This window comes from Dermacentor albipictus, chromosome 3 (assembly GCF_038994185.2).
Source record: "Dermacentor albipictus isolate Rhodes 1998 colony chromosome 3, USDA_Dalb.pri_finalv2, whole genome shotgun sequence".
Lineage (NCBI taxonomy): Eukaryota > Metazoa > Arthropoda > Arachnida > Ixodida > Ixodidae > Dermacentor > Dermacentor albipictus.
Window position 1 is genome coordinate 13,755,404 of NC_091823.1, and position 25,554 is coordinate 13,780,957.

A 25,554-nucleotide genomic window follows, 5' to 3' on the forward strand; every position below is an offset into this window, starting at 1 on the left:
TTGCATGGGCACGCGAAATTCCGCGCGCGCGAGCGTCTGGCCCCCGCGTCGTGTCCGGGCAAGTCCCGCGGACGAGGCCGCTGCCGGAGCGGCGGCGGGCGCCTCGTCAGCGGCGCCGCCGATTCTCGAAAGTTCGCGGCTCGAGACTCGCCGAACGGCCCGAGCAGTGGCCGCGATGACTGCGTCGCTGCTGCAGCGTCCTGCGAGTTCCGTCCTGCGCCGTTCACGTCCCGGCTTGTCGATACCGAGGGCTTGCGGCGACGAAAGACCCCGACGTCCCCGAGCGACCGCTGAGTGGACGCGGCGGCACCACAGCTGACATCGTCGAGTCACGAGTGCGGCCGGTGCATGCGACCCGGAGAGCGAAACAGACGGCGTCGATGGCTAGGTAAGGTTTGCCTGCCTGCTACTATTATCTCGGTAATTTCGTGACTGTCATTATGAAACATGTCTCAAGCGGCTACAAGAAAAAGGAAACAGAAACACGAAATGCGCAGAACCTCCCTGTGTTGCTTGTGTCGTGATACGAGTACAAGCCGGGTCAGTTAGCTGAAGCTGTTTTACAATTTAGCCGTAGTTTATAGACATCTGTAAGCGTTAATGACTCTAACGTGTTCGGTGTGCGCGTGAAGCGAATTTACGCTTGAATTGTGCTTGAGAGCGTGCTAGTTGGTCACAAATACTCAATTTTGTGCATACACAAAAAGGAAATAGAAAAAAACAACCCTTTAAAGAATACATAGACGCGGGACACCAAGCGCAAGCTATCAACTGTTTAGTTGGGAAACGGAATTGAAGGTATTTTGAGCGTACATAGAGAGCTCAAAAGGGGGGAAAAAAAAGCATGGACAGTGACTTAGCGTATAGGGTGACACTTTCAACTCAAAGTTGTATTCGTCAAATAGCTCAAAGGGATTTACTTGCAGAAAGACAGTCAAGGTCAAAAGAAGGCGCAAGATGCACGCGCACTCACGCACAAACTTATCTCATGTAAAATTTGAGTGGCTTTTCGTTTCATAAAAGTCGGCCATTTATCGACCAGGTCATGATCCGTGTGCACTTGAAAAGCTTCCTCCTTCCTTCAAAGAGGGAAACACTCGTAGACTTAGGCTTGCATAAAAAAATTTCGTTCTTTGGTTTGTCGAATCATACCGGGTGCTTCAGATTATATTTACATTTGCAAATAAAAGATTGTACTTCTTGAACACTTGCCACCGGCCACCACAGTATGGCCGAACATCACTTGTATCGTCGATAAGGTCATAGCCCCTCCTCGCCCCCCTCTCCCAAAGTTATTAATTCGTCGTCATCACCATCATCAGCCTATTTTATGTCCACTGCAGGACGAAGGCCTCTCCCTGCGATCTCCAATTACCCCTGTCCTGCGCCAACCGATTCCAGCTAGCGCCTGCGAATTTCTTTATTTCATCCCCCCACCTAGTCTTCCGCCGTCCTCAACTGCGCTTCCCTTCTCTTGGTACCCATTCTTTAAACTCTAATGGTCAACCGGTTACCTAACCTACGCATTGCATGACCTGCCCAGCTCCATTTTTTTTTCTCTTTATGTCAATTGGAATATATCGCTATCCCTGTTTGCTCTCTGATCCACACAGCTCTCTTCCTGTCTTATATCCAGGGAAAGCGCGACGATGCGTGAAGTTTTTTACCATCGATGCCTAGCACCTGGTATAGCCGTTGTAAAGCATGTACAAATGAATGAATGAATGAATGAATGAATGAATGAATGAATGAATGAATGAATGAATGGGGGCTCAGTTGATACTTGGTTTCTCTTTACACTGCAGGTTTCCGCTTTCAGTTCGAAAGTTTTGAAAATTTTTTAAATGTTTTCTGATCCGCTGTGGTAGCTGGGTGGTTATATGGCGTTGTTTACTGAGCTTGAGGTCGCCGGTTCGAGATCCCAGCCACCGTGGCCGCACGTCGATGGGGATGAATTGCAAAAAGCGCTCGTGCACTTAGACTCTGCCCCTACTTCGGCACGCCTCATAATCAGATCGTCATGTTGACAGGTGTAAGACCCCAGCACCTAATTTAGCTTTAATGTTTTGTGCATGTTTCTCATACTGTTCTTACAGAATTAGTCAATATTGAGTATAAATACCTCACGATTCCAGCAAAGATAATGAAAAAAAAAACGACGTTAAATTTCATATAGAACGCTTACGTATTACGCACTTAATGCGTTAAGAAGCTTGACTTGCTGGATTCTTTTCATACTCATGCGCGATCTGTTGGTGGCACTTCTTGGCCAGTCATATTCGATCTAGTTGAGCATGGACATGTGCACAGGCGTCATTCCTTTTACGCACATCGAAAGGCGGAAATACGTATACCGAATTAAAGTTCGAGCGCGTGCCTCCACTGAACTTGACGCACTTATGCAACTTGAAGGCTCGCATTGAGGCGGCAATCCATCAGCGAACGGTGCGCGTTCGTTTTGTGTCTGTATATAATGTTCTTCGGACGGCTTTGTGCCATATAACTTGAGCTAAACAAGCAAATATATATATATAAATATATATATATATATATATATATATATATATATATATATATATATATATATATATATATATATATATATATATATATATATATATATATATATATATATATATATATATATATATATATATATATATATATGGGTGATATCTTCCCTGTAATTGCCTGGTTTGCTACCTCTGCGAGTCGGTCTGTACAGTAACAGCTCCGATTTCTCTGCCGAGCAGCTTAGCTCTGTCCCATCCAGATATCGTTCGATTATTTCGACCGCTGCTTGAAGCATTTGCTCTATTTGCCCGCCACTTCTGTTTCTCACCTATAAGGTGATATCGTCCGCGTATAAGATATGGTTGAGTCCCTCGATTTCTTGTAGCTTGGCTGCTAGCCCAATTAGCGCCAGTTGAATAGCATCGGTAATAAGACCGAGCCCTGTGGCGTACCTGCGCTGCCTATCTCCATCTCCTCCGAAACTAGGTTCGCTATCGTGATCTTTGCCTTTCTACCCGTTAGGAAATTGCGTACATAATCGTAGGTCCGTTTTCCCTGTCCTAGTTCTCCTACTCTATCTAGTATTGTTGTATGTGTTACGTTATCGAATGCCTTTTTTAGGTCCAACCCCAGAATTGCCTTTGTCGATCTTCCCGAACCTTCTATGATCTGATGTTTTAGTTGCAACAGAGTGTCCTGGGCTGAGAGATTTCTCCTGAATCCTATCATCGTGGGTGGGAGCGCGTCCCAGTCCTCGAGGTAGGTGGTTATCCTCGCTAGGACCACGTTCTCTATGAGTTTCCCCACGCAAGAAGTGAGAGGTATGGGTCTCAAATTCTCAATCTGCAGTCGCTTGCCCGGTTTAGGTATTAACACGATTTGTGTCGTCTTCCATTGCTGCGGAATCTGCCCTGCCTCCCAGCATTCGTAAATATATTCTGTTAGTTATAGACCCATCGTCCAAGTTCCTTAGCGTTTTATTCGTTACACCGTCTAGTCCGGGTGCCGACTTGGTATTGAGTTTCTGTAGGGCTGCCCTGACCTCTTACTCACCGATTTTGCTGTCTAATTCGTCGTTTACCTGCCCTGTGTAGTCAGGGTGTATGACGGGCATCGCTTGCGAGATGTATCTTTTCTCGATTTCCTTGAGGAAGTCCTGCTCTGTCCTTAGGTACGCTTGTATCAGCCTATTCATATTTTGCCTATGTTCCGACTTGGTCCCGTCTGGGTCTAACAAATATCGAAGGATGTTCCACGTTTTTGCCATTCCTATCTGACTGTCCATGTCGTTGCATTTTTCTTCCCACTGTTGTCTGCATAGCTGCTGAGCGTACTGTTCTATGTTCCTGTTCAATTTGGCTATCTTTCTACGAAGCGTCCGGTTGTGTTTTTGTTTGTTCCATCTCCGTTGCAACCCTGCCTTAGCTTACCCCATGTGTAGAAGCTTATTGTCTACGTCACCTAAATGCGCCTCCGCCGGGACCGTTTTCGTAGCTGCCGCCACATCTCCCTTTAGTTTTTCAGTCCAGTCGTCAATACCTTGTGTCGCGTAGTCGGCCTCCTCCCTCATTTTCCTGAATTTGTCCCAGTCAAAAACCTTAAGTGGTCTACCCTTTGTCTTGCGCGGTCTTGCCCTTACCGTTATTTCTAGTGTATTGTGATCGCTCCCAAAGTCGTGTTGCATATTTGTTCACTGCGTGTCCCGTGTGTTCTTGGTGAACGTTAAATCTGACATAGTATCCGCGCAAACGCTGGTACCTATTCTTGTGGGAACCGATGGGTTGGTCACGAGGGTCAGGCCTTCCTGCTGCGCGTCTAGCCAGAGGTTCCGGCCTTTTTGAGTTTCGATATTGTATCCCCATGCCGCGTGTTGGGCGTTAAAATCGCCTCCCATCACTACTGCTCGGTTGTCCGCTATGGCTAGGGTTCTTTTTTAAAGAGCGTTCGAAATTTATGGTGTCTGCATTTTGGACTGCTATAAATATTTAATACAAAGAGACTGTCTTTCGTTTTCCGCATGGGTATGAGTTCTAAAAGAATGTGATCGATTGACTTAACCTCCGTGTCGTGTTGCACGAACGAGTGATTTCGCTTTACCAACGTCGTTTGCGCCTTCGTCTCCCCTTTGGCAGTACGAAAGGACTTGTATCCCGATAATTTTGCCAGCCCGTGCGTTTCTTGCATCATTATAATATCCGGGTTCTCTTTGTCTTTAAGGTGTTGTTGCAGAATGTATCGTTTTCGATCGTATCCTCTACTATTCCATTGCCAAATCGTGTATCTATTTCGTCTGTCCATGGCAGCGTTACAGGTTTTCCAATCTCTCGGAGGGTACCGGGGGCCTAGTGTACGGCTTGATGGCCGTTTTAACCGGTCCTCCCTTACTTGTTTGCGGTCTCCATATATTGCTAGTTTCGCTTCGAACTCAGTCATCATTTGTTGCACTTGCTGTAGTATCGCCTTTCCTAGCGCGTCTATCTTTGCCTCTATCTTTGCCTCAAGCCTCACTTCCAGTTGTTGTAGTTTAGTTTCAAATTTGGTTTCGTTCTGTTTGATGTTGGCTTCGATTTCCTGTTCAACTTCCTCCTGTCTTTTTGGAGCGTCGTGGCTGTCTTGGGTTTCTTTACTCCGGTTTCAATCGGAGCGTTGTCGGTTTTACGTTTAGTGTGGGTGAGTGCTACGTCTTCTTCCATTGCTGTGTCTTTTTGCTCCCTTATAACTCGCGAGGTTTCCTCGTTGCGTGGCACTTTCCCGCTCCTCAAATGGTCGTTCTCTTCCCTGAGTTTTTTCATTTTATCCATAAACGCAACATTGCTCTGCTTATCTGCGCCAATTCTTTCTCTAGCATCTTAACTTTATTTTGAAAAGCAGTCTCTGCCTCCGCACGCGCCACTGAAGCCGCGTCCGCCCAGCTCACCTGCAAAGGTCCCGTGGTGCCGATGACGTTGCTCTTTCCATTTGGGCGCCTCCGATGGCGTGCTGATCACTAGAATGTTCTGTTTGTAGTTGGCACACACCGTGTCATCTTCCGATTCCTTGCTGGGGATTCCCGCGGCGTTGGCGACGCAGCATTCTAGGCGATTGATCCCATAGTCGGTGACCTTGAAGCCGTCACGTGGGCGCACTATTGTCTTGTACTCTGCTTTCGGCAAACTGGGCATCCTGCTTGCCACCATGATTTGTATTGCTTTCTGTCCCTTGCTCCACCTATTATTGATTGCGTTCTCGCTTGAAAAGCGCGCTGCCTGATCCTTGGTTCCGTGAGATATTGTCTACTCATTGGCACATCCTCTTCTCTTGAGAACAGGCCAACCTGCTTCGTCCTCATACTCTTCTCTCGTTATATCCTCCCCTTCTACGCTCACCGCTGCCATCTTGCAGCTCTAACCCGAAAAGAGGCGACCTCGCGGGGCTGAAGCCACCAGCTTCGTTGGGTCAGGCTTAGCGGCCGTGTCGGCGTGGCGTTATATAAAAGTGGTCGATGTGCCGAAGATAAACGGTCCGCCTACTTGAGAATGATATCAGGGTGGTGCGTGGGACTTCCACTCCCTTCTCAATGATAAGGCATCGGTGAATTCTTCGAATGCACGCCGAGAATCATTCAAAATCTGCGGAGCCGACGCAACACGCGTCCGCACATTGCGTCTTCTTCTTCTTCCTTATTCCTTCTCCTTCCTTATTCCCGTGGAGGAAAGAAAGAATTGAGAGCGCTTCCCAATTCGATTGAAGCCGTACGAGTCGACCCAGCACACGACCGTCACATGTGAGAGAGCGCAGCAGGCTTTAATGTTCACGCTCTGCAGGCAGAGCTACGTGCGGCAGAGCAGCCGAACAAATATGCGCATCGACTCGAGAATACCGGGAACCAAACATTATCGGTTACTATGCTAATGGCGTGTACGACGCCGTTTCATCCAATCAGCGACGCACAAGGGCGCACCGGTGTGATTTGTCGAATATGCCGTAAGTCTCAGAGGTGAAATATCGGCCCGACACTGTGAGAGAAAGAGCGAAGGGAAGGGCTTCACGGAGAGCTCGCTTGCCAAGGCTGGACGCGTGACGTAATGTTCCCCCATGGTGACACCCGCCGCGGTGACCGCATTTCGATGGGGGCGAAACGAAAGAAAAAAAGAAAGAAACTTGTGTATTTAGATTTAGGTGCACGTTACGGAACACCAAGTGGTCAAAATTAAATCCGGACGCCGGTCTCACATCAGATCCTGAGTTTCACACCTAAAACGCAATATTTCGTGTACTTTGTTTCGCTGCTGTTCAACCAATACGGTGTGCGCTTCTACTGAAGCTACCGCAATAAGCGCCATAGAGTTCTCGCGAACGTTCGTGTTGGTCTCCCAGAGAACGCCTCCGCCGAATGACGTCGTTGGCGCGCCCTGAGCGATGAAACCAACAGTTGCGCCGGGCGTGTGCGGCGGCGCCAGGTCGGCTGGTCTATCCACGCGCCACCGCCGCTTGGTCGGCGAAAACGTGTATGGAGGGGCTCTAGGCTGGCCGCACTTTGACCTCCGGCGAAAACCGGTCCGGAACGCCGAGGCACGGCGTCGACGAAAGCCGCTTCCTCTTGAACGACGAACGACCCATTGTTCCTCCGTCGGCCTCGCCGGGCTGGATCGGAAGAGCGCGAGACGATGCCCCAGCGCCTGATTTCTCTTTCGTTCTTCAGTTCCCCATTTCGCGTGGAAGTGCGCAAAACACAACTCGTTTCACCGGCGTCGGTCGACCGCTCAAAGGTGGTGGCGTCGTTCCCTGTCGAGTATGTGGCGCCCATATACTCACTACAGGGCCCAGGAGTGCATGAGTTAATCGAATTTATAGCGAACAATAAATTTTCCAATATCTGGGGAACTAGCGCTGTAGAACGTAAAGGTATCTGTTAAAATAAAATCAGTAAAGTGAGATCGAATGAATAATAATTTAAAAGTACGCAAAAAAAAGGAAAGATAGAATTCAGCAGGGCATTCGGTTGGATTCCATGGGAAATTTTTGGACCGCGGAGCAGAAGGCGTCCCTGTGGCTGAATCCTAAAGTAGAAGCCCCAAACGAAAGAATTACAGGTTCCGTTAAGCCTGTAGGCCAAGTCTTCGAAAATGTACTTCCAATGTTCTTTTTCTTGCTGCATTAAAGCGGCGACAAGGTAGAAGGAAAGGACGGATGGTTTTTTTACTCATTACATAATGAGCAGAGAGGAGCAGGCACCAACCTGTGTAAGTAAATGTTCAGGGTGGGGATGCGTCAACGTAATTTCGTGAGGGAGACCTCAAGCATCTTTGTGTTACAGGATTCAATATGCAGTGTAAATGCCAGGTGCTTATAATCTGGAGAAGCAGTCAGTACTGGGTCTGATAGTGCCATCATAATGGAGCACATCCGAAATCTAGCCGCAGTTATGTGTGCTGTCACTGTTAGAACAGGAAGGACTGGGCCAAAACGTGACGTCTTCGCCGGCGGATCGGCACTCGCATTAAAGAACAAACCTTTATGACCGGGCACACAAATCATGAACACATTGCAGATGGGCAGGAATTAGCAAGTGAAAGAGCTTTAGCATGAGAGAATTACTAGACGTGGTAAGAGAAGAGCACACAGATAGTGAGTCAGTAGGAATAGCAGCTGTTGTAATCGCTTGGTCTAATTTACGTAAGGTCATACTTACTGCTGTAAACTCAACCAGAAAAATAGGCACAAAATCAGGCAACGTTAATGAAAGGGGCCTAGTAGAGTGCACAGCAAAATATTCCTATGCCAGCTTTCTTCCTCACACTGCGATGCATCTGTCACAGTGGTAATGTTTGTTTTTAGTGGGTTTAGGTGGTCTTGTAATATGCCATGGTACCGCAAGTGGTTTAGAAAAATGTCACTGAACGTAAGTTCTGGGGAATTCGAATGCATATTACTGGGAAGCACATCGCGAATTTGTACACTTAGTGGCTCAAGTGATGTTTGCATGTGATCTGTGGTGTATGGAACGTGGGCCAATGAACAGAAAAAAATAATTCTGGATTGGAGATGAAAATGATTTGAAGACGGCTTAATGGCGACTCATACAGCCTTAAGAAATTCCGGATGGTCAGAAGGTGAAATCGGCATAAAATAGGTGGGTTTCTCGCTTCTAGGTATGTAGGGCATTTGAAACGTATATTGGAAGTCCTAAGCACAAATGTATAGCGCCTCTCGTTCTAATAAAACAAGTGACCGAAGCTTGTATGGCGGCACACCTGAGTATAAAGCACAGCCAAATTCTAATACCGGACGAACGTACACCATCGAAAGTGATTTTTTTCACATACACGATCTTCGATTGCTCAATCGTTGCGCAAAATGTCCATTGCACTAACTCCTTTTTGTAGCAATATATTCAATGTGCGGCTTAAGAGGTCCGTTATAAAAAACGTGAATTTCATTCACTTCAAGAGGACAGGTACTCTCGTGTGGCGATTAGCCATCTATAGTACTTTCGCTGTCGGTCAGCTCTCTCTCCTTAGGTCTGCGTGCAGGAGCTCCCGGGCGACATATTACACCGACACCTGCCCGTGGTGCGGCGCGAAACCCACGCTGGCCCACATAACGTGGGAATGTACGGCTCGGCCAAGCAATGTCAATTCACCTTTTCTAAGCGTCACAGACTTCGTACGGCAGTGGGAGGCACTACTCGCAAGCGAGGATCAGGGGAGCCAGTTGGCCCTCCTGGACCAAGCTCAGCGAGCCGCAAGAGCCAGTGGAACCCTGGACTGAGGGCCCCACACAGACCTGCCATAACTCCGATTAACTGAGCAATAAAGTTTTTTTTCTCTCTCTCTCTCTCAAGAGGACAAAATGCTACCTCAAATTCTGATAATTATCTACTAATCCGTAAGCATTCTTTGGCTTGGCTGCTACTTCGCTTTTGCTTATCTATTTAGCTAGCTTATGCATGTCTACTCATCGCTACTAATCATCTACTATTACATTGTTATAACGATTATCTGCGTTAACTTGATCAATTATGCACTTATTTTGCAGATATATCGTATCAACCGATCCGAAACGCCGTCACAACGGGTTTCTTTTTCGTATTTTTTTTTCGCCACATGCAGCGCACCTTTCTAATGTTATTTTAATTTATCTTTTTTGTTACGATCTTGGCGCGGCGTCGGCGAACGTAACCAGTTTTCTTTTTTTAACGCTAACAATAACCTACTTTTATACTATTATAACGATTATATGTGTTCACTCCTTTTTCCTCTTTCTGGAAAGAAAACTTATGCAGATCCCAGGCGCTGTTGGAATCAATGTTATGCAAAACATTTCCCAGTTAACTCGTTATCCAGAATCGTTCTGGATTCTGCAAAGCGTTACTAGATTAGCAAACATGTTTGTGCGAGGCCAGCAATTTACTCGAGCAAGTGACGCGAGCGTGTGTGGGACGAAGGCAGCAAGTATGAATGACGACGGCGACGATGACAGTATGGCGCCGACCTCGATGACATGATGGCTGATTTGGTGTACTCCGACGAAGGGACCGTATGGTCCTCATACCCAGTCTGCTTTTTTTTTTTTCGTGTTCGTGTTTCACTCCAGCGGAATTGGCATACGTACACGTGTCTGGGGAAATGCGTCTGCGAACATAGGTTATGTTGGGTTTATACCTCAACTGTTGCTAACCGCGAAGAACCTTCACGCAGAAGAAAAAAAAGGGCTGCTGTACACTGAACCGCTGTACCTACTTGAGTTAAGTCTGCTGCACTTAAGACGTAAAGCTGGGGAATCCTACCGATCATAGGAAGAAGGATTTTTAGATAATGCCTCAATTAAAGAAAAAAAATGCTGAATATAGGCGACTTTAAGGAAAAAAGTACCTAAGCACAAAGTTTACAAATCCATAACTCAGTACCAAAAAGAGATACCCCAATTTTGCAAGCTGCGTTGTTGAATAATCTGAAGAAGACAAATGCGATATATGAGTTGACAGCCTATGTGAGATTGTTTCAACGTTTACGAGCATTTTGCGAAAATCATACTCGGATATCAGTGGTACATATCGGAATAGAGTATAACATGTCTGTTAGTTGCATAATGGTACACTTGACACTTAGAATTTTATTTTAGTGTCACGATTTTCAATAATTAAGCAAATGTCTTACTTAAGCTACAAATCTGCTGTGCACAGTCGGTAGTTCGAAAACTTTTAAGTTCAACAGATCTCATCAAATGGACGCCGAGCAAGATGACTTCTGCGTCCCCGTGTATTTAGATACTGACGAGCGTAGGTTCCCCATACTAAGGTTATTAATTCGCGACGAATTGAACGTGCTAAATAACCTTGCACTCTGTCCTAAAGGCATAGTTAATTGCGCCGTATTGTCCGACCATAAGTAGACGGAACCTTCTTTGGCAGTCGCTATAGTATACCAATGTCACGGGGAGAGGAAAGCTCGGAAGTTCGTGAAAGTCGTGTTTCTCACGAATTATTTCTTTCCTTTAACGCGCATTGTCGCATGCTTCTAACCATGCGCACTAGTTTATTTTCATATCGCTACTTTATGTGTGCATGGGTCTGGACGTGGCGGTCTTCGCTGTGAGGAAAATTCTGCTGCTGCCGCACTAAGTTCACAGCCTAAGGAAACGCTGAAGTCTTTCGCCTTTTCGTTTTGTTATTTCTCCATTCCTTAAAGACCGAAGGGCCCGAAAAGAATTTGTGCGGGAATGCAAACGTCCTCGCTTGTTTCGCAGCGAATAACCGTCAATGTTACGTGTTCGGCCAAAGATGTCGATCCCAACGTTACTAGACTAGCTTCAGTTTTAAAACTCGGCGCCGTTGCGCGGAACCGCCACCCGCCCGCGCCTTCGTGGCGCTGCAGTCGCGCCCGGCTTCACTTCCTCACTAGCCGGCTACGCGGGCGGGCGGGACTAAGCGCGCGGTGCAGCGTATTGTGTGGTTCGTTGTTGAAGGCGAATTTCATCAAGCATGTAATCCGCGAAACTGTAGCTTTCGCCGAGTTTGTTGAGAATATAAGCAGACGATGCCGACGTGCTGCGCACCTGGCTGCATAGGCGGCTATCGGAACGATGTCGACAGTTCGGCGCGCTGCTTTTTCTGTGCAGCCAGCAATGCGACGCTTCGCTCGGCGTGGAACAGAGCGATTCCGTTGTTGTTGTCCTGAGTGGCCGTGGCACATACCCACAGTGGGGGATTGGCCAAGAATCGGGCGGTTTAATTAGGTGCCTAAAATAATAATGATAACAAGGGAGTTAACAATTTGGGCGTGTGAGTTTAAAAGTAAACGTTTTGTGTTTGGAGAAAAAAAGAAATAATCAGATGAAAACCGGGTATAAGATAACAATAATAATAATAATAATAATAATTAATAAAAGATAAGAAATAAAAGAAAGCTATGGTAGGGAGGGAGAACGATCAATCTAACATGGAAATCGATTAGTTTCAATGAGGTAATTTTGGATCGCCAAGCAAACATTTCTGTTGCTGAACCCAACAATGGAGGCTCCAAAAGATAGGATCACAGGCACTGATAAAGTCAGACCAATAGAGCGAAGCGGGATTTCGAGTAGTCGTTTTCTTATAATAGAAAAACGTCTGCAAGACAACAAGAAATGGTCGATTGTTTCCGCTTCGCCACAGAATGAGCATAGTGGTGAGGGGACCAGACCAGACCTGTGGAGGTAGAAGTTCAATGCAGGTATACGGCAGCGCAGCTTCGTGATGGACACTTCAATTTTCCGTGTTCGGCAAAAATCTCTGTTCCAAGGGTGCAGGAGATGTCCGTACTCCACAGAGTTAGTAATTTCGGAGCCTGATACTGACTGTATAATGATACTCCTGTGAAATCTAGCTGCAGTTACATAAGCAGTCAAAGGGCAGCAAGGAAGAATCGGGCCACTTATCGATGCCTTGGCTAGAGAGTCTGCAATTTCATTAATGATTAGTCCTTTATGTCCGGGCACCCAAATCAAACGCACGCTTCTCAAGTAACCAGGTACCAATGATTGAAATGTCCTCATCACGCGAGAATCACTAGAAGCAGTAAGGGATGAGCACAATGATAAAGAATCAGTAACTATCACGGCTGACGTAATTGATGGTCCTAATTTGCGTAATGCTAGCACCACGGCCATGAATTCGGCTATTCCTTGTGCCGACCGGCACACGCGCTCGTGCCACTGTTCCTACGTTCATCGTCGTCTTCCACAGCTGGCTGCGTTGCCGTTCAACATTCCAGCGTAGAATTTCACTTCTGTCATCGTAATGGGGAGGCCGCGTTTACGGTGGGAGGGGCCATTGCTTAAGGCAGTATGAGCCACTCATTGTCTTACGTAACGGATAGATTTAATTTCTGAAGAAACTTAATTTTGAATAATCGCAAATCGGGCGAAAGCAGCTAATCACGCCTCCGAGCAAACTCGAGACATCGAACGCAAGCGACAACGGCGGACTACGGGCATACCGTCAGTGACGTCGTTCTCTCCGTCGCAGCCGATTGTGTGTGTTACCGCATAATTCAGAAATACTTTAATGAATCCTCTAGATTAACCCAGTGATAAACACGGGCCGCACGTTTCAGCTTCGCTGGTTAACCATCTTCACGGAGTGGAAGAGCAGATGATATTTTTTTGTGTGTGTGTGTGGCTTGTGTGTTCAAAGGCTGACCTCATCTTTCTTTTTGTTGCGCTTCTTTGGCGTGGCGAGAAGCCTCGGTGGGGATGAAGATCATCCTAATAACACACTTTGGCCAAATGTTCAGGCTTCTGAGCCTAAACTGCGCGAAACGTTAAGACGGCAGGAAAAAACACAGCTTCCGCGCTTCGCTCTATGCGTTTCTTTCTTTCGTGCAGTTTACCCTTATTACAGTATGAAGCAACTGGCCCGATAAATCTTATTGCTGTAGGTGGATACCGCTTTCTCATGGTATCACTAATTCGGACAAGGGAGAACGCCAGCGAGCGTGAAACACGCGCAAACTGGCCGTCAGGGTTGCCAGGTCCAGAATGTGAAAAGTAGCCAAAAAATCTCGGAAAGTAGCCAGAAAAGTAGCCAACTTTGGCCGCATAGAGAAATGTAGCCAAAAAAGTAGCCACGCTATGGAAAAACGTTGGATTTTCATGTATTATGCAACTCTGAAGACATTATCACAGCCAACACTTAAAGTTGCCTTTAGTAAATGTAGGAACATACAAAAAAATATTATGAAACGTGTATAAATGACTACAGCTAAGAGCGCTTTGATCAGCATGTAATATGACTAGAATATTATCACAAATCAGAATCACAGTGTAAATGAGTTAATCTTGGCGCACATTTCTCGAAGAAGGTCAAAGCTCGAGGCATCCTCGAGCGATCGCTTTCGCGATTATTTACGTGCGATTTTGCATCTTGGCATCGGACGCGTCGCAGGCCGTTTGTTACGCTCTGCAAAGTGAGATGCCGAGTCGCGCGAAATCTCGCAATAGTGATCGTATTACAGAATACAGCTGTATATTTTCAAGCTAGGAACACATAAATGGACCGACTACGCCGAGAGCGCGCCGGCCAGACCAACCGCTGACATGCTGGTAGCATGTTTACGTTTATCCCGTGACCAGCTGTCCAAGTGTTCGATTTTGCAAACTTCGGGCAGCTTCGGGTTGTCTTAGGATCCCACCTCACATTGCCTTCCCATCAGGACCGGCACTAGCTGGCTGCCGTCTGCATAGAGTTTCTCACTATAACACCTAGAGGGTAATCTGGCGCCACCGTCTATGGGAGTTTCTTAAGGGGGCACCGTGCCGTCATGGGAATGACGGGATATGTGTCTGCGAGGCTCGTGTTGGCTGGTGTTGTAAGAGGCTTCGTCTAAAACGTGGATATGGCTACGCAAATAACGCGTTTTTATAGTAAAACCTTCATAAAATGTTTCCATTCACGCATATTACATCTTTACTCACCCACGATGCATGACCAAGCGAAGAAAAGCCAGAACAGACGATCAACTGTTTCAAAGCGAGCGCGAACCTTGTCGTCTGTCCTCCAACTTTAGCGGCCCGCTGATACTTTTTACGTAACATGTAGTCGTACACACAATAACAAGTTCCCATAGTTAAACAAAACATGTTTTCGCGTAATAATAAAGCTAAAACAGCTTTTCACGTGCTGTTCTAGTAGAAAATGAATCATTGTGACAGACGGTGTGGTAGTTGCCAAGCGCGTCTTCAAGGTGTCCTGTCTCTACGAGAACGATGCCAATCCGAATCCACAATATACCGGCATTCCCATGCATACCACAGCGCTGCAGCGCCAGATTTCCCTCTAGGTAATGTAGTGAGAAACTCTATGGCCGTCTGGATGCCAGCGGGCTGCCAGAACTCCGAAAATCGAAGAAGCCCTATGTGTGGAAGGCGGAAGGCCTGACGCAGAACGTCAATGCGAAGATGGAACACGCTGTGACGTCACCAGTGCGAAATCCTTTGCATGAAATGAAAGCGCCAGAGTAAGATTGCCAATGATGATGGACCAGCTTGAAAATATTTGAAGTGTCGTTGTTGCGGGTAGGCCTAAATATTTGCTAATGTTGCTGCATAATATGAGCTACACAAGTTTCTATCTAATTTTTACAATAGTCAAGCTATTTCAAAAGTAGCCAAAAAAGTAGCCAAGTAGCCAAGGCATTTTTTTCCCCGCCAACAGCCTCAAAAAGTAGCCAATTTGGCGCAAAGTAGCCAAATCTGGCAACCCTGCTGGCCGTCCGCACGGGCTGAAGGCTGCGGCGAGGCGTCTGCAGTGGAGCCCGATGGAACGGCGCTGCCATCTGGCGGCTGTCACAGATGTGGCGACACCGGCTGTAAGCGCGCGGGCGGAGAGTTTTACAACTGAAGCTAGTCTAGTAACGTTGGTCGATCCGTCGTCGCCTCATATTACTTCGGTAACGGCCCCAAGTATATTACATTCGAGTAATAACGGTATCTGACCGATGTCTAGGGGGGAAAAGGGAGCAGTATTTTTCATCCTGCAGTGTGTTGGTTCTTTCTTTCTTGCTGCCTCGAACCTGGGCGCTAACTAAGACAAGTGGTGGGATGCACGCGGCGCAACAAGTAAGCAGCCGGAAAAGGCAAAGCGCATGTGCGGCCCGAGTCGCCGAGGCGTCGCGAGCGGCCAAGCCAGGCACACACGCATGCGTGCAGTGCGCGGCGCCAAGGAAACTCGTGGGTCGTCGTCGGCCAAGCGTGGTCGTGCGCACTCCTCCGAGTGGGACAGCGTCGGCGAACGACCGCGCGACTTCTCTGGCAGCGTTGTCAGTCCTTGAACTCGTTTCATGCGTCGGACGGGTTATTTCTGAGCTAGCTCGACGGTCTCGAGTCACCTCGACAGCATACACCGCGGGAACGCAGTTCCCTTGCACGCAGATAAACAAGCATGTGTGGGAGTGTGTGTGTGTAAAGGACACCGCTACTTCTTATATCTGCCACTTACAGCGGCTGCTGATTTCATTTGCGAAAAGTTGTACTTTGTGTTCGGACTGGTTCGGGAAGGTTCATGTCTGAAGCCTCTTGTGCGTCATTGTGCCTCCGATATGTCTTATAGCGGTCGAACAAGGATGCCTCAGGCCGGAAGCAACGTTCCAGCACTGAGGTTCATTTTCGCCAGGGCTTAATTGTTCGACCACTGCAAGTCTCCGTCTTCCTTCGTTTAGCTTACGTGATGTCAAGTCACGCAGACTTTTACTACAGGTAAAAGGCTGGGCTTATAGCGTTTACACCGATTCTTGACGTCTTGCTTGAAGCTTCGTATGTTTAATCACGAATAGGAAAAAAGCGTCAAATAGAAGCAAACATATGCACAGGAATCTCGGGGCCAGCATGCATCATTCGCCGCGTGCATGATAGATTGTGCCGCAAGATCGCGCCACAGCTAACGCAAACACGTCATCAAGGCGCGTACATATTATCCAAGGCTTTGCAAGCGCGAAGTTCGCCGAGGTGCACATGAAGCATTGATTAACGAGCAAGAATTCACGCCACTGGCATCGTATGCAAAAGTGACCAGAAGTGGTTCGCACGGAATCATTTCAGGCGTGGGTTTGGGCTTCCCTTTCAGTTATTTTGTCACTTCAGGTACCAACCCGACACGAATGGGTCGAGTCAGAAGTAGACCTGCGACGCATTTTCCGTGTAGTGTGAACGGGCCTCTACCCGGACTCGATCCCAGCCGATGTTGCAGCTGTGAATGTACGCGGGCTGCAGATTTTGTGCAGGTTACAGATGTGTATTTTACTACACGACACAATGGCAAGGGCCTCGGGTCTTTGAACGTTCCAGGCTGTTTCTGCGGATCGCCTCATCAACTTCCACATTTCTCGCGTGACATTTAAGCTTCGTTTGCACTTGTTCTGTTGTATGCGTCAGTTTAACTAGGGCGGGATTCGTCGTCGCCTCACCGATGTGCAGTGGCTCGGCAGTGTTACGACATCCAACCGGTGCCGCCAGTGTTACGAACTTTGCACCGCTGCACCACGATTACGGCTTTGTGGTCCCGTAGCGCTCGTCACCCGTTTCGTGACAGAGCGTTGGTAGCGAAGACTCCGAGCCTGGCGTCGATGAGAATAACAAAAGGGACTTTATACATTATATACAGGTTATCATACAGGACATGAACGGGTCGGCACTGGGGCCGAGTGCTCACAACAAACGCGACTGTTCTCGCACGACGACGTCCGGCGAAAACGCGTGACACATCTCACCCCAGTCGGGAGCGACACTCTCTCCCGGTGGGTCGGCGGATCCTGTTTTTCAGGCGGCGTGTCGCTGCTTTTATAATCCCCGAGGACCATTGTCACTCAAACGGCCCAATACAAAGTCAGCACACGACGGTCGTCCGAGGGGTCCAACCAGCGACCGCGCTGGCCACCCGGTTCAAAGTTCGCGCGCGCGGTGACCTCCAGGCAAAGGGAGACGCGGCGCCGGGCTGTCTGGCACACGCGGACACGTCCAAACTTGCGGCTCGCCGAGGCTTCTCCGCTGGATCCCGCTGCCTGACCTCTCAGCATCTTGACTTGTGAAGGGAGAATTAGGGCGCTCGCAGGATAGATTCTGCATCTTGCAGATTCGGAATCCGGGCTTGTGGTAATGGCACAACAGCAGGGACGCCCTCGGTAAAATATCGGGCCCCCGAGCGTTCGTGCCCAGCATCCGCATCTGCGCCGTCACGCAAAACGACGACGACAGTGATGATGATGTATAATGGTATCTCCGTTGAAACTGGGTGGCAACAGATAGTCACCTAGTTTGTAGATTATTTATTTATTTCAGAATACTGCAGGTCAGGAATTGGCCCATTCAGGAGAGGTTACATCACATAAGAAAACTACAAATGATTCGAACAGAGAAACCAACAGTCGCAAACGACACATCAGTTCAGCAACAGGTCAACACTGAGATTAATAAAAGTGGCGTTCCAGTGTAGCTACAATATGGTCAGCTTAAAAAGCAACGCGTTACAAAGAATTCCATTCTTCGATAGACCGCAGAAAAAGGTGCCGATGAGTGCGAGCTAATCACGATTCACTTCATATATCTATTGCATATTGCTTATCTCTGCCTTATCTTGGAATACTACCTACGTGTGCAAATCGTCCGGACCCTACGTTTCTGGAAAGTGGACGTTACCTACGCTTCTGGCTCCGTGAATACCTTGACGTTCCTTTACACTCAGCCGAGTCGTATCCAGCGAACGAGCGCAGCGGGGGATGAAAAAAGTGGCAAGAGCGAGGAGGCGCGAGAAGAAGAGCGGAGGAAGGATGGCGAAAGGGCGAGGAGGAAAACGGAGTGCCGGCATGCGGCGAGCGCGGAAACAAAACGCTGGCGTGGGCTTCGGACCCGCTGCGGTTGTGCTACTGCGCCTGTGGCGCCGCCGCCTCTAGCTAATTCGTTCCGCGCGAGTCACGCGTTCTCGTGTTCACACTTTCTGAACGATGAGCGACCCAACCGGTGGAAATGCTTCGTCTGCCGCTGCTGCTAAATGAGCTGCCCTTGCAGAAGCTCAGCGCCGCCGCCACCGAGAGCACACTGTCGTTCAGAATCGAATTCTTTGCCATAATATATCACGAATTCAAAACACCTAAACAGCTGCGCTCACAATTCGCATTACGGAGTATCGTAGTCGTCGGTGAATGTTTCTTTTTCTGCAGCAGGCACATGCCTCACCCTGTGGCGAATATTTGCTTCTGTATGTTCTTGTTCTAAGGCAGCCAGCTGGGGCTTGAAAAAAAAAAAAGGGCGCAGCCCTTAGTTTTATTGTACATATTTTATTTCCTGATTTTTCTTGTTTCCCGTCTTTGTACGACTCCACGAATTGTCATTTTCGCTCACTTTCATTTTTGGTGGCTACGGGGGTGGTATTTTGGACCGCGGTGGTAGAGTTCTGGACATTGCTAAATTCCTCCATACTGCCGAATTCGTCTTCTTGTCAGCTCTTATTGCCTCAAAATGCCGGCATTGCAGAATTTGACAATATGGTGGAATTTGACAATGTGCGCAATAGTATCCAGGGTTGTCTACATGTCTGATACTTCGAATTACTCTACGTGGTTGCGAACTTTCTTGACCTTCTCCAGCCAAGGCCTCAGTGATACCTAGCGTCGAGGTGAGACAGGTGGCGCCCGCCGCGTCAGCTCAGCTTCTGAACACGAGGTCGCGGGCTCGATCCCGGGCCTACCGGCCGCATTTAGATGGGAACGAAATGCACGAATGCTAGTGTACTTAGATTTAAGTACACGTTGTAGAACACTAGGTGATCATAATTGATCCTAAGCTTCCGCTACGGCGCGGGTCATATTATTATTAGAGAGTTTTAGTTTAGGGGACGCAAGCGGCTTGCGTACGCAAGAACTAGGGGCGACAACAATGCGCATGCGCAGACGGTTCTGTGCATGAGCAGTACCGTCGCCCCTAGTTCTTGCGTACGCAAGCCGCTTGCGACCCCTAAACTAAAACTCTCTAATGAGACGGTGCTTTAAACATGCAAAACCACAGAAATAAATGTGCATTTATCCGGAATAATAATCGAGCTCCCCATGGTTGACTTGGCTCTGTTCTTCGTTGACCGGCTGCACCCCATCAACGTGATACACGTGCGCGTTTACAGGCGACTTGACACACCGGGTCTGTACGAGCGTCTGGTCTTACGCTCGTACGGCCCAGCCCACAAGCAGTGAGACGACGTGACCTCCTCTCGCGTGATTCACGTAAATGCGCTTATTTCGCGCACGTAGAAAAAACGGCGAAAAGGGTGGCCCTATATAGTGCCCGTCATCTGACGATTGCGCGCCGTAAACATGTGCTTTCTGCTCGAATTGTAACCATACTCTGCTGCGCTGTAGCGTTTGCATATGGCGTAGAAAGAGTGTGCACAGTTGTGCAAGTCGTATGAACTGTTCCGGTTTTTCACCAACTGAATGCTTTCGCGATTCTCATTTATTCGTGTAATCCAAGAAAATTGTGACTCGAGCTAGTGTGGTCTTTGTCGTAGGACCAGTGGCGTAGCCAGAAATGTTTTTCAGCGTGGGGGGAGGGGGGGTGCAGGAGGGGCACTCACTTGTGCGTTAACGGGTGGGGGGCCGTGTTAGTGGAGGGAGGGTGGAAGGAGCTTGGAATGCCGCATACTGAAAATTTTGCCACCCCCTGACTACGCCACTGCGTAGGACACACACACACACACACACACACACACACACACACACACACACACACACACACACACACACACACACACACACACACACACACACACACACACACACGCACGCACGCAACACAAAGTCTACGAGCACTTGTGCTACTTTAACCATGCCTTGCTCCTCCTTTTAGTTGTACGATGCCTAAAATATGACGCCAAACACCCCTGTTGTTTATTCTACGTACAGTTGTTAACGTGAATTATTTAAAATAAATATAAAAGCACGATGAGAAAGTACTTAGCGAAAAGAACAGTAAATAAGCGCACGTGCAAAACGTTTCGAGGTTCGAGAAGGCAGTCATAAATGGCATACAACGTATAGTTACACACAAACGCACGCAACGCATTTCGATGAGGGCGAAATGCGAAAACACCCGTGTACTTAGATTTAGGTGAACGTTAAAGAACTCCAGGTGGTCGAAATTTCCGTAGACCTCCACTACGGCGTGCCTCCTAATCAGAAAGTGGTTTTGGCCCGTAAAAACCCATAATTTAATTTCTTTTTTTAACGCATGCAAGCTCGTCAGCGCCGCTGTCACTTTTTGAACGATGCAAGAGAGAGGTTTAAAGCCTGTATATAGAAGACGAACTCGTTGCGCGGCAATGTCTGCGTTATGAACAGGAACAAAGTTATGAAGATGAATGAAGCCGCGTCAGGTAGAGCCTTTCGTTCTTAACAGAACAATGGACGCTACCCAGGCGTCTTGTGTCGAGACATTTCTTGCTTTTATTCGGCAGCCGCTCGAACATATAAATAAATGAGCAAATAAATGGAAATAAAAAAGAGATGAAGTGACACTACGCAAGAAAATGGCACCTGTGCGTACGATTGGCGCTCTGCATTCGTATACTATGCGCACCCGTGAGCAAAATTATGCGGACCATGGATTGCGCGATAAAACTCATTTTCTCCTCTGTCTGTGAATGCAACTTGAAATTAAGACTGCGGTCCAAACTTGGCGTTACGAATTTTCTAGTGCGCTCGTCGGTTTCCGTTGATGCGTGTTGATTACCAAGAAATTCTGTTTTCTCGGCGACCCTGTGGTCCGTATACTTTTGCTCGCGCATGTACGAAGCATGCTGCGCTCTACTCGCTCCCAATGTGCCAGAAGCATAAGTGATCGCTTCTTGTGCTCTCTCTCACAGAAATACATTTTCTTCACGAAAATACGAAGAAACTTCTTTGCATATTGCTAAGCGGCGCTAAAATAACGCGACAGTCCGGATGACGCAAAACGAAGCGCGCCGCAGGGAAGGCACGCCCCGAGCCTTCTCCCTCGCACCACCGCTGCCCGCTGCGAATCGCGCGAGCGTCCCCAACGAGAGGGCGTGGGCGTCCCACGCTGCGGAGTTGTGCGCACTCGCGAGCCTTCCACGTGCGCGCTGCGTGCGCGTTTGCTTCTCACCACGCGCGAGTTCCGCGCAGTGCTAGGAACAAGAGTGCGCGGCAAAATGTCGTGCGCCCGCGTTTTTTGAAATGTTGCGTCCTGAAGGCACTTCCTGAAGCTAGTCTGGGCTGGCGACTGAAAATGAAACGAAGCAGGATAACTGTATGGGGGAGCGCCTCCAACGTCACTGTTTACACGCGCGCTTTGACAGAGCGTTCAAACAGAAGACTAATGCTATCGTGGGCCCCATTGGGACACATCTGCGAGTTCCCGCAAAGAAGCCAATCACGATCGAAAAATTCGTTCCCAATCGGGCTTCATTGCGATCTAAAGTGTTCATGTGAGCAAGTAGAAAGATCAGAGGTGTCATCGATTTCAGGAGATAATCAAGGAAGCGCCAGAAGCGCGGGACCAGCGGTTTAACGCAAACGTAGCGCGAACGTAGCGCTGACGCCAGTCTTAGGCTAATATGTGCGTTAACCGGCTGCACGTTTGACCAAAAATCTTCAGACCATGGGAGCGTCAACTGCTCCCCAATTCCCCGACCTTTTTTCAAGCCACTGGCTTTGTAGAGAGGAGGTGCATCTGTCGGTTGGATAGGCTGCTACGTACAAGCCGTGAACTGTCGTACCGAACTGACGTGTACTGAAAAGAACGAAACAGTTGCATTCGCTAAACGTACGGCAGGACCGGAGTAAGCGCGCGCCTAACTGCGGCCTTGTTAAACCTTATCACAACTGTCGGTTGTGGCGGCGGAGTGACACAAAATATTGTTCCTGCTAATTGCATCGGCCATGGCGCTATAGGACTCTGACGCAATGCAACCAACTTTAACAGCAAAGAACGACTGGCGCGCACAGGCACGCACGGTGCAGACGGCGCTCGCTGCGCGTAGCCCCGGCTGTAGCGTCGCGCGACGCCTCTCAGCGAGCCGCTCGATTTTTCAAGGCACCGTGTTTCAAGGCCACTTAGTGTATTGGTCGGCGTCCTTGGATCATCGCCTCATTGGCCCCATCCTCGCGCGCAACTCGCTTGCCAAGTTGGGTGGGGGGAAAAAAGGGAGAGAGAGAAAGAGTGAGAGGTCCAGTGGAGATCACTAAAAAGATCACTGGTCCTGCCCCCGGCCGGCTCTCCGCTGGAAGGCGACGACGGACAAAAAGCTGCGCAATACAGGCTGCTTTGCGGAAGCCTCTTGCTTCCGGGCGGGAATCTCTAGAAGCACAGGGGCCGCTCCGGATTTTTGTTTTTCTTTCCATCAAGCTGCGCTCGTGCTGCAGTGCTGTGTCGACATCTCTGAGAGAGCACTCTAGCTGCTCTCATTTTGTCGTTTCGAAATTTACTTCTGTGTGACAAGCTCCGCTAAAAACGAGTGAGGATTGCGACTTACTTCCTAAGCAAAATGGGACCCGTGTGTGTATCTGGGGTAGCTTTTAACACAGGCATATTCCAGACAACCCAAGCTTCGGTCTTTGCGGAAGCATGTAGCATGAACGTGAAGTTGAGAGAATACTCCAAGACTTTTCTTTCCATTGCAGTGCGCTGAAAGGAAAAAGAAAATGTAGAAAAAAAAAGAAAAACGAGCTCAAATTTACTCAGACGTTTATTGCATAAAGGCTATCTTTGGTGTAAAACTGTGTTTTGTAGGTGCTTTGCAGTTGAATTCAGTAACTATTAAACGTGGTAATGGGCGAGTGCTGCAAGAATAAGACGCAGCCAGTGTTCATCACACGAAACAATATATTGCTATTCAGCCAGCGAAATGCCGAGAACAATGCAATTATGCTGCGCTAAAAACGCGGAAGAGATCGAGAGCGAAAGCTTTTCAGTCTCACAGCTGCGACAATTAACAGGCATGTAGCTGTTATGGTGAACACAGCGCGTCTACGAAATAATTAGCAGTTGCGCTACGTCAGAGGGCACACCGCTGGGAGCCTTTACTAATATCTCCCACTTGCTGCCCACTCGTCGCGATGGCTGCTACGGAGCACAATTAAAGTCGCGAGTTCGATCCTCTATTGCCGAAACCGCATTTTGGTGCGAGCTGCGTGCATAAACGCTCTTGCCCTGATCGAGGTTTCGGTGTACGTGGAAGAACTCGGGTTGGTCGAAATTATTTTTATTTTACTTAGAAGCCACCCGATCACAATAAACGCCCCGACAATCAGTGACGTAACTATGTATTTCGGCATCAGTATACCTGACGAAGTTTCAGTCATCCATGTGAGAACAACCTACTCAGACAGAGAGACAAAGTGACCGGCTAAAGACACCCTCCGAACTTTCAGTGCTATCGAAAGCACTTTCTTGTTACTATCAATGTGGTGACCAGGCCATTGCGTGTGCCTTGAGCATGCGTTGAACATGCGCGTTGCCGGACGCTGGCGAGTGCTCCCAAACCATGTTGATGTCTGATAATACGCCACATATCACCACCACCTTATATATTTATGTCTACTGCAGGTAGATGATGGTGATAACGCCACATATGATTGAACTTAATTGCCCAAGTGCATTTGTTACTTGACCTTGTTTTCTCCTCTACGTATGAGTAAATGAACCCACATAACAAACAAAACTTTATGCTATTCATGAATGCTTCAACTACTTTTTTTTTCTTTTTCGAAAATGTGTTTGTTTCTTTTCTTCTTTCTTTCTTCTCATGCATGCACTCGACTTCGCTCAATAACTCAACCAGAAACACGGCAGCCTGCGTTCTCTAACGTCGCATGCGGATGTACGCCTTCTAGTTGTAATTCATGTTCAATCTTGCAGTACCTTATATTCAGAATTTCAAGCGAATATGCAGAATGTTTGTGGTATTTATGCAAGTTAGCTTCTACTTTCTCTGCCAAGCTGTCAACCACTACCTCCGAGGCTCTACATATACATAGATATTTAACTAATTAAGCTACACCGTTAGACCAACGCGACGCACATTCAATCGCTGTAGTAGCAACCCCAGCACAAACCATCAGCGCGTATTTGGTTTGGTGCCTGTAGTAACAACCCACTACGGGGGATAGGCCATGAATCGGGCGGCAGTGGGTTGAAAAAGAATAAATACCTAAATAGGATTTTTTTTTACTGAAAATGCGATATTAAATTAATTCTAATCGTTAAGAATAATTGTCATGCTGTATTATCTTAAAATCAGAAGTTAATATTTTTGGTTTCTTGTTTTGGAAAATAAAACAGTAAAATTAGCATGGAAGTCTCCTTGTTTCCATTATAAAATTATATATGGCATCACATACGTTCCTATTACAGTGTCCTAGTGCCGACGCCCCCAGAGACAGAATGATAGGTAGCGTAATGGCTAATCCAAGTTGGCGGAAGGGACCTTCTAGAAGTCGTTTTCTATGCACTTTGAACCTACGTAGCTTGTCCGTATTTATCTACTTCTTCCTTTTCTTTTCTTTTTCTCGACAAAAGTGTCGGCTACTGCAATTTGTAAGCATTGCGTGAGATCGAGAGGAAGAGGTTGGTTGCATCGTTGGAAGCGCCACGGTGAAATCGTAGTAAGTGCATTTGCTACTTTGCGTAAGTACTGTAACAACATCAGGCAAAATTGAGCGCGGCCGTTCGATTCCTTTTGTGGCCGCGAATTTTCGAGAAGCGCCGAGCGGCCAGCCTGTCGAGCGACGACCGTTGCCGGCCGTCGCAGCCGCATACCCGACCGGCTACGCGAGCTCCGAGATTCGCTCTCGGCTTATTGACGTCACTATGACGACAGAAACAAAAGAAAAACAAATGTAGAGAGGAGGCCACGGTACTGCTTAGCAAGGTTCTCGTGCGCGACAAGAAATAGTTCTGCCCTCTTAGTCAATTCTTTGGTACGTGGACAAACGAATAATTGAAGCAACTTGTTCCATTTGTATTTATCTGTAATATTCTATGTATGTTAGTTTGTAAGATCTTTTTATAGTGCTCCATTTT

The 25,554-nt window shown here is 47.8% G+C and overlaps 1 protein-coding gene across 4 annotated transcripts in view; it reads left to right on the plus strand.

The window, feature by feature from the left end:
- Positions 1-365: 365 nt before the first annotated feature.
- Positions 366-25,554, plus strand: part of LOC135898872 (cyclin-I-like) — a 37,703-nt gene continuing 12,514 nt past the window's right edge. Inside the window, exon 1 of one of the 4 annotated variants that reach the window (XM_065428051.2) lies at positions 366-388. In XM_065428051.2, coding sequence (XP_065284123.2) covers positions 381-388 — 8 coding nt within the window. In that variant the 5' untranslated portion in view covers positions 366-380. Of the gene's footprint in view, positions 389-24,991; positions 25,159-25,431; positions 25,452-25,554 lie in introns of those variants that run through there. The other 3 variants (XM_070535110.1, XM_070535111.1, XM_070535112.1) reach the window with 3 other exon arrangements.